This window comes from Colletotrichum phormii (assembly GCF_030913505.1).
Source record: "Colletotrichum phormii strain CBS 102054 chromosome Unknown BDP81scaffold_3, whole genome shotgun sequence".
Lineage (NCBI taxonomy): Eukaryota > Fungi > Ascomycota > Sordariomycetes > Glomerellales > Glomerellaceae > Colletotrichum > Colletotrichum phormii.
Genome location: NW_026851445.1, coordinates 1732036 through 1745662, shown reverse-complemented (window position 1 = coordinate 1745662; position 13627 = coordinate 1732036). Strand labels below are relative to the sequence as shown.

The 13627-nt window shown below is 54.0% G+C and overlaps 5 protein-coding genes across 5 annotated transcripts; 3 read left to right on the top strand and 2 right to left on the bottom strand.

Annotated features, from left to right (window-relative positions):
- Positions 1–359: 359 nt before the first annotated feature.
- BDP81DRAFT_130760 (uncharacterized protein) lies at positions 360–1258 on the top strand. The gene has a single exon (XM_060581738.1). It carries the CDS (start codon positions 524–526, stop codon positions 1100–1102), a length of 579 nt encoding a protein of 192 aa, XP_060449892.1. The 5' UTR covers positions 360–523; the 3' UTR covers positions 1103–1258.
- Positions 1075–2722, bottom strand: BDP81DRAFT_310040 (Pre-mRNA splicing factor PRP21 like protein-domain-containing protein; the record flags this gene model as incomplete). The annotated part of the gene is made up of 2 exons (XM_060583596.1): positions 1075–1385; positions 1444–2722. The coding sequence occupies 2 exons, from the start codon at positions 2720–2722 to the stop codon at positions 1075–1077; spliced, it is 1590 nt and encodes a 529-aa protein (XP_060449891.1).
- Positions 2723–5724: 3002 nt separating this feature from the next.
- On the top strand, positions 5725–8031 carry BDP81DRAFT_311040 (Dolichyl-phosphate-mannose-protein mannosyltransferase-domain-containing protein; the record flags this gene model as incomplete). The annotated part of the gene is made up of 3 exons (XM_060583690.1): positions 5725–5807; positions 5874–6163; positions 6221–8031. 3 exons carry the CDS (start codon positions 5725–5727, stop codon positions 8029–8031), a joined length of 2184 nt encoding a protein of 727 aa, XP_060449890.1.
- A 137-nt stretch (positions 8032–8168) lies between these two features.
- BDP81DRAFT_310013 (uncharacterized protein) lies at positions 8169–8720 on the top strand (the record flags this gene model as incomplete). The annotated part of the gene is made up of 1 exon (XM_060583592.1): positions 8169–8720. A coding segment is annotated over one exon (552 nt), but the record flags the coding sequence as incomplete, so codon positions are not given.
- An 873-nt stretch (positions 8721–9593) lies between these two features.
- Positions 9594–11495, bottom strand: BDP81DRAFT_446213 (GDP/GTP exchange factor Sec2p; the record flags this gene model as incomplete). The annotated part of the gene is made up of 1 exon (XM_060592040.1): positions 9594–11495. The coding sequence occupies one exon, from the start codon at positions 11493–11495 to the stop codon at positions 9594–9596; it is 1902 nt and encodes a 633-aa protein (XP_060449888.1).
- Between the last annotated feature and the right edge of the window lie 2132 nt (positions 11496–13627).

The following is a 13627-nucleotide window of genomic DNA, read 5'->3' as shown; positions in this document are numbered from 1 at the left end:
TCAAATCGGGTGCGAAGTGCGGCCGATTACGATAAAAAAAAAGGGTGGCAGCAAGCAAGTAGTGCAGTGTGGTTTACTTGGGTGCCTGTTACTGTAGCTGCCCGGTGAATTGCGGGGGAGCAATATGACGAACGCCAGTCCCGGCCGCTGCCGCAACAGACCGGATCGCTTGATTATTGGGAGGAGGCTGAGCCGATGCGCCGTCTGAGGGTACGAGGTGGGGTGGGGGGGGGGGGGCACTTCCTCGTAACTGTGACCGGCAGCGCTACCCAATTGAGCAGGTGGGGGGGGGGCACTTTGTGGACCGGGAGGCATTTCTGGAGCCGTTCCCAAGTAACTAGTTGTAAACCACTTTCAGTTTGGCTAACCGGGTCTTGGTATCAAGGCAATGTACGTAGAACTGGGCTGTTGGGTAATTGGACTTCAGCATTTCCTTCCTCGCATTATACATAAGACTGCGTCAGTTCCAACCAGATCTTGAGCTGCTGTTGGAATTAAGGTTGGATTTGTGTTGCTAAAAAGGATGTCTTTACCCCATTTAGCAGAACCCCAACTTTTTGGAACTACCTTTGTCCTGCAGATCGCCTTCGTTGTATCTTGGCCTCATGTCCCTTCTGCCTCAACTCCTGGATGCTGGCATATAAATACAATCATTGACCACCAGCAGGTGCAGTGCGCATGCTGGACCACTTCTGAGGCACCATGCTCACGTCTCGCGGCTAGTGGACCTCGACCACTCCAGAATCCCAGCGTCTGGGTCAAACTACTCGCCGCAGCAGACGCCATAGACCGGTTGAAAAGTGATAGAACGATGCTGGGGCGCCATGAGTCCTCTGAAAACAAGCAACCAGTAAACGCCGAGTTCTCACCTCCAAGCCAATCCTCTATTCGTGTCTATACACAGGCTCTACCAATATCCCAGAGCCCGACTCTGAAGACTTCTGCTTCAGCTTCCTACTCCAGCCGAAGCTGTGTGCGGCGCCATGTCATGCCCGAATGCTCAAGACCCCGGACGTCGGCATCTGATACGTGCATCTTGGCCGATCAATCCGGCCATTGTTGGCGCGTAACCGCCTACTTCTTGTCCGCAAATCTCTGGTGAATAGCGCGGATCTGCTCCTCGACGTTCAGGTTATGTAGGTGGTTAATGTGAGCCTGACTCTTGCCCTCGGGGTTACCATCGAAGCTGTGAATCGTAGCCTTCTTGCGCCGGGCAGCCTCTTCTTCTGACAGGGGTTGACCGGTGACGCCGTCGAAGACGTCGCTTCTCTGACTTGCTAGACGCTTCAAGTTGTTTGCGACATCCGCCGTGGACAGGTTGGTCGTGGAGTATCTCGCCTCTGCCTTTGCCTTTTGGTCTTTCCATTGAGGGTCCAGCAGCTCAACTACAGAAATTGTTAGCAATATTCAACATTCATTTGGGAAGGCGGGTATCAAGCTCACTCCTCATATGATCCTGCAGCTCATCCATGGGAATTTGCTGCTTGCAATTCGGGCACAGCGCCATCTGGACGCTCTGCTTGTTGGCCGCTCGTTGGAGTGCTCGGGGCACGTAGTTCTCTTTGATCTTCATCGGAGCAGTTCCACCACGTGCTTCAGCACGTGCCTGTTGTTCCCTGGCACGTGCCTCTGTCCTCTCCTGGATTTTCCGCTCTTCCTCCTCCTCTTCTGCCGATCGTCGCGGCATGCCGTCCGCATAGCCTTGGAAGCCTGCTGGTGCTTGCACCTGGAACTGCTGCTGAGGCGCATAGCCAGTGTGGACTGGCAATGTCTGGGAGGTCTGAGGGTAGGCATTGTACGACGTATCCTCGTCGGGCATGGCCTCCTCAATGCGAAGGTTGGTTAATGATGCCTTGTTTCGCTCTTCAAGGGAAGCGTATTGCAATTCGGAAAGATTTGTCGGAGGCGGCAGGTTCGCAGACTCGTCGGCATCAGTGAAGACAATAGTCTCGACAACCACAAAGTCGTTCCAGTCGATCCGAGCAAACTCGAGCTTCTTTTTCTCGTCTTCCTCCTCTTTCTTCACCTTCTCAACCTCTTGGAACTTTGAGTATTCGGCACGTTGCTTCGCGCGGCTCAGGACATGGTACTTGTCGTCGATGTTTTGCTGAATATGGCTAATCCGCTCTTGCTCAATCTTGCCGCCTTCACCACCCAAGCCGCTGGCCCTCAATAACGCTGTGTACTGGTCGACCTGATGCTGGAAAAAGTTGTGGAACGTGTGGTTTGGAATAAGGAACTGGAACTGCGGGTTTCCGGCTTCGCGTTGGGCAAGCTGGGTCATGAACTGTCGACCGTTCTTCGCAACGAATAGGGCGGTCAATCGGATGACCTCGAGATCTTTCTGGTTGATGCGCGGCATACGGGCCGAAAACTGGAAATCGGGAGGCTTGGGCGGGCCTTGGGGCTTCTCCTCGACGGGTGCTGCTGCTTCGTTGGCGCGTCCAGCGGCGATGGCAGTGCCGCGGCCGGCCTTGATCTCATCAAGGCGCCACTGGTAGAATGCATGATATGCGTCGGTATTGTTGAGGAAACTGAACTTCGGATTGGAGCGCTCCTTTTCGCGAATTCTGTCTTCGAAGATGAGACCGTTTCGCGCGACGTAACCTGCCGTCTTTTCGAGAACATTGCGAATCTCGCGAGGCGGCAGAACAACACCGGTAGGAGGCTTGAGTTCGTCTAATACGGCGGCGGCGTCGCCGTTGGTCGCAGTCGAGGCCATGTCAGTCGAGGCCATGTTGTGTGGGGGAGGGCGCGCGCAGATCGGGTTGATGTCGTCAGGATGCGGCGCGTGGAGCTGGATAGAAGTCGAGACGAAGGTAAAGCTCACAAGCCGCGTTCGTTAACTTTTTTCGGAGGTTCCCAGGCAACCTAGACCCGGACCGGCTGGCACGTATCTTAGTCAGCCGGTTTTTGGGAGGAAGTAGTGCACGGGCCATAAGGGTTTCCAGATGCGCGTATTCGTAGTATCTGGTGATCTTCAGTCTCGCGAATAACCTCAGGTGGAAGGTGGTTTACCTTGATACCTACCTACCTTACCTACATAGTCAACAATTTTGCTCGATATTGTCACCGAGGCCCATGGCTTGGCGGGGAATGTCCTCGTTTGAATTGCCCCGCTCCCATGGGTCACGAGTTCGAGTCTCGTGAAAAATCACTAGTATCGTTACATCTGAGGAATATGATGGAAATGCCGTCTAGTGATTTTCGTAGGCCCCCCGTGAGGGGGGCCGAGCTTTTGCACTTTCTCCAAGTGATGATGATTATTATGTCTTTTTTCTCTTCTTCTTTTTAGTTTGAACCTTGAATTAAGTAAGCATAACGATTGCAATATTTCTACGCAGATTAGTTACTTATCGTAGTTTCTCAATGACACTGGGGGTCAAGCTGCACAACCTAACTGATAGAGAGATGTCTGTGTAAGTAAGTCAGTTGGTCTTTTGAGCGCCGACGAGCCTTCCCTCACTTACACCACATTGGTGCATTTCTTCATTTTTTTTCCGAAGTTCCAACCATTCAAAAGTTGATTGATTCCTTTTTCACGAACCGAATTCGATTATCTTGAGTAGGTCCTGGGCCAATCATTATTGCTGGTTCCGGCGGCTGTCTCAAAGCGGGAAGTAAGGGATTGAGATCAGAGGCGGATGTCTAAGAATGGAGGGAGGCCGTTGTGGCTACATTCCGATACCCAACTTCCACCTGTCCACATGCCTTGGCGAGGCATGGAACAGCCACTCAACGCGTGTCGCTCACTGCCCAGCCCTTTGAGGCTCGAGCAAGATGGCTTTGGTGGAGTTGCCACGAGGCTGGCCGGGTGCTCACCAGAGGCAGGAAGGCGTCCGTGGACGTGGTGATGTTTCCATTGAGTCCGTACCCTAAATGGGGGCCAATTCGATGTATGAAACCCATATTCGATGCATAGCACCACTAAGATGGAAATAGACTGTGGAGCCAGTTGGTGCAGTTGAGAAGGATAGGCCCAGGTGATGTTGTGTGAGGTAGAGTTGCCTTAAGTTGCCTTACGTACGCTGTCTCTTTTTCAGCCGCATTGTACCGGTGCACAGGCCAGCGTCCATCAATAGTGGACATGGAGGGCATGGATGGGGTCCAACGCGCCAGTGCGCCTGGGCGGATGAGAAGCTGAGCTCTGTCCGTTGGGGTAGTAGGTATTGTGGCCGGGCGCACCTCAGAGAGAACAATAGGCAGCCACAGCACGTCTCCCGCCGTCTACCTTTGGCGCTAGAGGAGCACGGGTACGCGGCCGGAGCTAAGATAACGCAGCTCCAAGGCAGGTACTCCAACACATTGGACGGGCTAAAAAATTATTTATCTGTAAGGTACGTGTAGCTCGTGTTGAGGACACTTGTCCAGTCACAACGATGACTTCTTGTACATTGGGTCGAGGACAAGATCAATGGAGTGTTGAGATCTATCAGTTGTGTGGGAGGAACATCTAGACAATGTGATATATAAGTAGTTCGGGTCCGGGGCTATGCTACCACCTCACATGCTGGTTGACAATCACTCGGTACCACCGTGAAGCGCGTAAGGTGCTTCTTGCCTCAGACTGGCAAACATCCAAAGGTACCCCCTGGCACATCGGTGGGGTGTGAGATGGTCCAAATATACGCGTCCACGGGTCCCCCCTTACCCGAGCTTTTTAGGGACCATATTCACATTTGAGTAGCGCCTTGGGGAATATGTTGTAGACTGCCTTGCCGACCTTCGTAGTTCTATGGCTTGACAAGGTCATGCAGTAGTATAAGGCGGGCATTGAAGGACAGAAGGAGGAGAGTCTGCACTGCATGTCTGCATCTTTACTGAGGAAGGCACTGTCTACTGTCTACTGTCTAGGGGGACGACCCGACCATGGGAAATCGTGGGAAGGGGGCGTGGATAGACTCAAGGGGGGAGGGGGATCACTGGATGGAGCCAGGCAGGTCCCAGGCAGGTCCCAGGCAGGCCCTAGCTTCAACCAATTGCTGGCTGTCAAACCACATGGGATGAGGCCACTTAAGCTACAACTCCGACCCTGGCCCCCTTATCCTCCCTTCCAGCCTGGCCTCCCCCCAGCTGTCATCAGCTTCCGCGGTCTAAACTTTCCGCCAGGCAGCAAACCCAGATTCTACCTTAACAGCACTCTGCCTTACTCTCTACGGATACCTGCCCCTGCTCCCTTTTTCTGCCATCTACTCCAGCCGGGAAGAGAAAGCATCCTCCTTGTTTTTCTTCTTGTTCCATTGAGGGCATTCTTCTACTGAGCCCGTCATTCACCTTTGCTAAATGACGGCCTTTTAATCGACCTCTTCCCTTCTCGACTTTCGTTGATCCCTTTTCCCACCTCTCTGCCACTCGACCGACGCGAGAAAACCTCGCGTACCATTCTCACCTTCCTAGGTGCTGACGACCGCTCTCCGCCCTCGTCGTCCACGTCGCCCGCTACCAAGTCGAAGCCGCCCTCGACGTTGAGTGGACGACATTTGCGCCCGCCTCGAACATCCCGACTGTCTCCCCCGAATCGATACCCTTTCTGCGACCATGGCTGCCACCAAGCCAGTCCGCTCTCCGAGCCCCAAGCTCGAGAAGCAGGTCAACGGTGTCAACGGCATCAATGGCAATGGCAATGGCTATAGCAAACTCCCTGTCCAGCGCGAACCGAGCTACAAGTCCGACGGTGTTGAAGACAACGATGTCTTTCTCCTGCCTGTTTCCGATTACCAGATCATGCTCGGCTTGACCATCCTTTCCGCCATCGTTCGCCTGTTCCGAATCTACCAGCCCACCAGTGTCGTATTTGACGAGGTCCAGTAAGCACATAGAATCCCCCTTGCCTTAGCTCCCATGCGAATTATCGCTGACGCCCTCGCCTACAGTTTCGGTGGCTTCGCTTCGAAATACATCAAGGGCAAATTCTTCATGGATGTTCACCCTCCTCTGGCCAAGATGCTCATCGCTCTCACCGGTTGGTTGGCTGGTTTCAACGGCGACTTCGACTTCAAGGATATCGGCAAGGACTACCTCGAGCCCGGTGTTCCCTACGTCGCCATGCGCATGTTCCCGGCCATTTGCGGTATCCTGCTCGCCCCTCTTATGTTCCTGACTCTCAAGACCACCGGATGCCGCACCACCACAGCTCTGATGGGCTCTAGTCTGATCATCTTCGGTAAGAGCAAAGTGCCTCACCAATCACCTACGAATCACTAACTAACACTCTCTACAGAGAACGGTCTTCTTACCCAAGCTCGCCTCATTCTCCTCGACTCTCCTCTTATGGTTGCAACCGCCTTCACCGCCCTCTCCTTCCAGTCCTTCACGAACCAGCATGAACAAGGACCCGAGAAGGCCTTCCAGTTGAGCTGGTGGTTCTGGCTTTTGATGACTGGCCTTGGTCTGGGTACGACTGTCAGCATCAAATGGGTTGGTTTGTTCACCATTGCCTGGGTTGGAAGCTTGACCCTCGTCCAGCTCTGGGTTCTCCTTGGAGACACCAAGAACGTCACGCCGCGCATCTGGGCCAAGCACTTCATGGCTCGCGCCTTCGCCCTCGTCATCATCCCTGTCGTCTTCTACATGGCCATGTTTGCCATCCACTTCCTTTGCTTGGTCAACCCTGGCGACGGCGACGGCTTCATGAGCTCCGAGTTCCAGTCTACTCTCAACTCCAAGGGTATGCAAGATGTGGCCGCCGACGTCGCCTTTGGTAGCCGTGTCAGCATCAGACACGCCAACACACAGGGCGGTTACCTGCACTCTCACCCCCTCATGTACCCCACCGGTAGCAAGCAGCAGCAGATCACTCTCTACCCCCACAAGGATGAGAACAACCTCTGGCTCCTCGAGAACCAGACCCAGCCTCTTGGAATCAACGGCGAGCAGATCAACGGAACTCAGGCCTGGGACAACCTCCCTGAGCCTGTCTTTATCAAGGATGGCGATGTCGTTCGCCTTTACCACACTCCCACGTTCCGTCGCCTTCATTCCCACGACGTCAGACCCCCTGTGACGGAGGCTGATTGGCAGAACGAGGTGTCCGCTTACGGCTACGAGGGCTTCGAGGGCGACGCCAACGACTTGTTCAAGATTGAGATTATCAAGAAGCAGTCCCTCAGCTCCGCTTCCAGAGAGCGTCTTCGCACGATCGAGACCAAGTTCAGATTGGTCCACATCATGACTGGCTGTGTCCTCTTTTCGCACAAGGTGAAGCTCCCTGAGTGGGCCTCTGAGCAACAGGAGGTCACTTGCGCGAAGGGAGGTACCCTTCCCAATAGTTTGTGGTATATCGAGTACAATGAGCACCCTCAACTGATCGGCGACAACGTCGAGAAGGTCAACTACCGTCACCCCGGCTTCTTTGGCAAGTTCTGGGAGCTTCAAAAGGTCATGTGGAAGACCAATGCTGGCTTGGTCGAATCTCACGCCTGGGATTCTCGTCCTGACTCGTGGCCCTTCCTCAAGCGCGGCATCAACTTCTGGGGCAAGGATCACCGCCAGATTTACCTCATGGGCAACCCCATCGTGTGGTGGAGCTCTACTCTTGCTGTCGTTGTTTACGTTCTCTTCAAGGGCATTGCAACTCTCCGTTGGCAGCGCAGCTGCAACGATTACTCCAACACCACGTTCAAGCGATTCGACTACGAAATCGGCACTGCGGTTCTGGGTTGGGCGTTCCACTACTTCCCCTTCTACCTGATGGACCGTCAGCTGTTCCTGCACCACTACTTCCCCGCTCTCTACTTCGCAGTCATGGCGTTCTGCTCGATTTTCGACTTCGCTACTGCTCGGGTCTCGCTCGCTGGTATCCGCAAGAACCCTGCCATCAACCGCGTCAGCGCCGTTGCCTTCTTAGCGCTCACGATCGTCGCCTTCATTCTCTTCTCTCCTTTGGCCTATGGTAACGCCTGGACCAAGGCAGAGTGCAGCCGGCTCAAGGTCGTCGGCACATGGGATTTCGACTGCAACAACTTCTTCGATGACGTAAGTAATACTACTGCTTTTATTCCGAGTAGAGGGGTGCCAGATAGAGGACTGTAATGCCTGTGGTGAGGGTTATCTTGGGTCAGGCGGAATCGGTGTTGAGAACTGGTTGATAGCCAATTGAAACGAGATTCGGCAAATCACCTTCGGCAGGGCTTGTGAATTTGATGGAACGAGGCTGACATTACTCTCTGGCGTTACAGTACTCTCAATACACTGAGCTCCTCACTCGTACTTCCGCCGCTGTTGGAGCCACTCCGACACCTATCAAGTCTGAGGTTCCTGCCGCTCCTGCAGGCGGGCAAGTCGGTCAGATCCCCAATGGCGAGGCCCAGAAGGAGCAGGCGGAGCCGGCCGTCTCGGGAGCCGCAGGCCAGAAGGTTCTGTCCCGCGAAGAGAAGGTTGAGTACCGGGACCAGGACGGCAACCTCCTCGACGAGGAGCAGGTGAAGGCCTTGGAGGGCAAGGTTGAGTTCAAGACGAAATACGAGACGCGGACACGCGTCGTCGACGCCAGTGGAAACGAGGTTCAGATGCCTGAGGGTGGCTGGCCTCAAGAGCAGAACGTCGCCCCTCCTCATCCTGATGTTCAGGGCGTCGATCAAGAGACCAAGTCCAAGGCCGACGACTCAGCCGCCGCCCCTAAGGTCGCCGAGAGCGTCGAGGGCCAGAGAGAGGCCGAGCAGAAGAAGGCCAAGCCCGCAAGCGATGGCGGCAAGGAGGCTACTGCTCAGGAAGAGCTCTAAAATGTCGAATAGGGGATGAAAATCTGGGCTGGATTGTAATGGCATGCCCTGGAGTATGTGCAACCCGATGGGGGAAAGTTGATCAAATCATCTTTGATCTCACCATTTTCTCTCCGCGTCGAATTCGCCCATTGTATACCAAGCCATGACTAAGGGGGGGGGTGGAATGAGCAGGCCGGGATGGGGGCCAACAAGGCCCAAAACTTTTCATTTGTTGTAAGATTCAAAAAAGAAATGACATGTACACTAAAACACTGTTCCTGTGTAATTTGTGATTTGTGAACCCATTCTCCGTCATGATCAGCAGTAGTCGTCATAGGCTTGAACATAGGAGGACAAGGTTTCATAATTTCAGTTGGCGCAAAATGGACAGGTATTGAGGGTTCATCCAATGCTCGAGGCATCGTCATCTTTGGCATTAATAAGAAGGCATTACGATGCAGTAACCTTTTGTCTCTGTGATCCCCTATCCTGTTTGTTCCTGTTGTTCGTCTAGCAACTGTGCCTTGCTTGATTCAGCCTCCCCCTCCTGCTCCTATGATGGCAACTGTTTGCTTGTCCCCCCTTTTGAAATGGGACACAGTTTTTTGCTCTCCAAAACGCCAATGCCCCCTTCCAAAAATGCCCAGAATAACGACCAAAAAAAAAAGAGAAAAGGGTTGTTTGTGCCCCTCTGTCCATCCTAGTCACGTTTCCGTGAATTTGCTCTGCCCCTTCCCTGACTTCCCCGTGTTGTCCTCCCGTTTGATCTTCATTATGAGCCCCGGCATTCTTGCTACGGTGGGGAGCGTAATTAATACAGTATCGAAGATTAAGTGTATGTGGTGTGTATCGGAAATCGAAGGTTGATCGCTAATGACAAGTCGCCCATGATTATGCTGTAGCTTCGACCTTTTCCTCGGTTGTCGCAACAATAATTTGTTGCTCCTCTTTGATGGGAATGTTGATTGACAGTCGCTTCTCTCCGTCCTTCTCTGCAATGGAGCTTTTCTCTGGCGAAGACGACCGTGTTGAGTTTCGATTACTCGGGCAAGGCGTCTCTGGTCTTGCTAGTGACTCCTCAGCGTCCAGCTGGCTAGCTGTCTCCTCGAGAGGAGTGGCAAAGGGAGTAGCATCATCGATATTCTCCGAAGGTGTCACTGCTACCTCTGGCTCTGTGTCTCTAGACTCGCTCTCATGGCTAGTTCGAGGGCTCTTCTCCAAGGGTAGTGAATGATGATGACTGGCCGGGATGACGCCACCACCGATTCGGGACCAGAACATCTGTTCCCGCAGGCGGACGCTTTCCTCCCAGGCAGCCTTCTCCGCATCTTCGTCCTCCGCTCGCCAGTGGCCGTCTTTGACGATGCGCAAGAAGTTGAGGAAATCGCAGGTGGATCTCACACGACCTAGGCAATATTTGCAGAGGGGGTATCTCTGGGCTGATTCGGACTCGCTGGTTCGGAAGCGATATGTTCGAAGGTGCTCTTCATCCTTCCGTGCGTCGCCACACAAGGAACAGGGGTAGAACTGCGGCTTGACAATTGACGCAAAGGGCGCATTGGCAGGAATTGGCTCCACCACGATTGAGCCATCGCTCATGGCATTCAAAACGCTGCGACGCGCAAGCCAGGACAGGCCCGGGGCAATGTCCAGTCGGAGTGTCGGCTCGACATCTTCTGCCAGGACACGCTTGAAAAACTTGGTTTCCTTTAGAGCCGGCGGGGGTGGGCCCAAGTTTGCTGAGGCCGTGCTTGACACGGAGGCCGGGGTATTCGGCGTCTGCGGCGATGACGTCGCTGGAGTCCCCGTCATGGATAGGGAAGCAGTCGAGGCATTGGAAGGGTGAGCGCTTGAGGTGCTGCCGCCCATACCAAGACCCAGCCCACTTAGACCGTTGAATGAGCCAGATGAAACACGGCTACCAGCGCGATTCCTGGACAGCTTTGTAAGGTTAAGGAAATCCTCGTAAGCTCCAAGATCAGTCCTGAGAACTGGCTGGATGAGATGTGTCAAGCTAGTAGGGTACGTTGGCGAAGTGGGATCCATGAGAGGTGAAGCGACTAGGCCTTCTGAGCGTTCATCGTCCTTCGTGGTGTCGGGTTTACTAAAGCCGGGAGACGAAGGAGCTGTGCCGGTCGTAGCATCGTCTCTTTCGAGCATCATCTGCTCCATGACGTGCTTGAGATCGGCTAGTTGCTGTTGTTGTGAGGTCAGCAAGGCCTCCATATCGCCAAGCTGGGATCTCAGATTGTCGTTCTTTCTTTGGATAACCTCCTGCTCCAATCTCGCCTCCTCTTTCGCGGTAATAACCATGTTGTTGGCCTCCTCGAACAAAGCGGTGGACAAGCTCTCCAGCTCTGTTTCGATCCTCTTCTGCTCCTTCTCAGCATCCTCGCGGAGTTTCTTCTCCTGTGTAACACGGAGCATAATTGTCTTCTTTTCTTCCTCGGCGGTCTTGCGACGAATCCAAATATCGCCTGCGAGCATCTCTCTCTGGGATTCATTCTGTTCTTCTAAATGCTTGATTTTCTCGCGTGCTCTTTCCAACTCTTGTCTTGTGGCGGATAATGTGTCGTCGAGGGTTGTCTGGTGGTTGATGGCGTTAATTAATTTGGCGCTCAGGGTTGCGACTTCGTCATTCAGCTCGGGGTGTTGAGCATTATCGGCTTCGCTTGCGGGACTCATAGCCCGGCTGCGTGGGTCAGGTAAGGTGCTCAGTTCGCCGTCGTCATCTGGAGGTGTCACTGTTGTCGTGGGTCGTAGTGACGGCGAAGATGCTACGGAGGAAGACATGATGGGCATGTCAACAACGGAAGGTGCTTTACTCGACGTTTTCGTGGCTCGGGGACTTGGTGACGGAGATCGAGCTATTGAAGAGAGAGATCGAAAATGGCCAAATGGTCTTCCACCGGGTTGAGGACTGGTATGCTGTGCCCAGCCAGCGACGGCGATAAAGCTGTGCCACACAAGGTTAGTTACAGCCATTTGACGGCGATGAGTGCAAAGTGCAAGCCGGTGCTGATCGTGACTTTCTCGAGCTGAACAGGCAGAGACAAGAGAAAGATCACGAGAGGCACGGGCTGGTTATTGAAGGATGAGAGACATACGAATCCATTCCCTCTGAATCTGTCAGCCCGCTTAGGACGAGAGACAGAAGCTACCAAGTATGGACTTGGGTAATTGGGGTTGTTGGATGGTGAGACAATGCGTTGGCAAGAGCTGGCACCACCTTAGATGAGATGGGTCTAACAGCAGGCGCGAGGCGTGAGGTATGACAAGCAGCAGGCGACTGGCAGGCGGAATGCACGGGAGCAAATGCCGATTGATTGTTGCTAGCAATCAAACTGGGGGCCGAACTGTAAGGGCCGGAATGGGGCGTTGGGGCCTTTAGAAATCGCAAGAGACCATGGCGGTGCGAGCTATGAAGGTTGAGATTCGGTTTCTCTTTCCCTGGTAGTGTGCAAAGTTGGTGTGTGTGAGAGTATTTATTGGAGGATCGGTCGGGATTAGGCGTAGTCGTCAGGCAGTTCGTGATCGTGAGAGACTGGCGGATTAGGCGGGTCACTGTAGGCCGTGGTAGAAGGAGACGTGAGGGGGTTGTTTGAATAGGTAGTTAGAAATAGGAAGGAAGGAAGAGGAGAAGAGACGAGATGACAGGTCGAAGCCGAGCAGCGGAGCAGCCTTGGGCTTTGAGTGTTTTCGGCGTGGTTGGCAGGAGCCGAATAAGCAGGCGGGCGGGAAGGTGGTAAGGTAGCACGCAGGTGCAAGTAGGTGCAAGTGCAGGTGGCAGAGCAAAGAGGCGGCGGCGGCAAAGTGAAAAGAGCAGCAGCCAGCGAGAGAATAGGATGAGCAGCGAAAGACTGGGGACCCGAGAGAACCATGACCAGTGACAGGGACCAGGACTGGAACTGGGCGGATGGCATGGATGGTATTGGACGGGTTCGAGCGTGGTGACTTTGTGAGCGCGACAGGGACCAGATGTCGACAGCCAGCGTCAGTCAGTCGGTCCTGCCAGAGGCCGCACTCTACCTTCTCCTGCCAGGTAGTCACGTAGTGTAGAGACAGCAGGCAGGACGGGAGGAGAGAAAGAACCTCCAGCGCCTTCCCAGTGGCTCCTTGGGACTGGACCGGGCGGGGCGGGACCGGACTGGACAGGCGTGGGATCGTGGTTGTGGACGCATCGAATAGCAAGGAGGGTGTGGGTCTGGGCATGGAAGCCGCCAGAGCAGGGGTGGGGGCGGTGCAATCGCTGGGACTGGGACGGGCCCGAAAGGGTTCCTTCCAGGTTACGGAGTAAAGTACCTGCAGCTCACTCCTCACTCCTCACTCACTTCCTCACCTCACCTCACCTCATCTGTCTTTATACAGCGGCTTTTCTCAGTTGCCGTCATGTTTGTTTTGTCATATTTCCAAGAAGAAGCGTGCTCAAGGCTTGGAGTGTTTGCGTTGTCGTGCAGCCCAAACTGCATCTTGTCTCAAGCACCTTCATGTACCTTATCCGTACAGATAAATGATTGTATCGATCTTACTCAGCTACAGATGCCCCCTCACACGCCTCAGTCATTGATACACCACACTAGGCATAAGCAAGTTGTGCACGAGCAGGGGTTAGGAAGTCGGCCATGAGGTAGCGGCCTGGTGGCAGGTGAGCTAGCCGAGTGTGACGACGTGACGACAATAAGACAGAAGCGATTGACATGATTGACATGATGGACACGATGGAATACCAACACACAGTTCGTACAGCTGCACATGTCTCCCGTCCCATCCCATTCCAGTCCATCCCATCGCGTGTTCAACCCCGGGGCCGTCGGTCGGTCGGTCGGTCTTTCGGTACAGAATACGCTAAGGCAAGACAGAAAGCTACAAATGATCTCGCAGTGGGGAACTGGGGCCATCGGTTTGGTCGGGAGCACCTGGTCACA

What these genes read in the sequence shown, in the direction of transcription:
- BDP81DRAFT_130760 (XM_060581738.1), top strand. Translation starts at nt 524, where the DNA reads ATGTCTTTACCCCATTTAGCAGAACCCCAACTTTTTGGAACTACCTTT.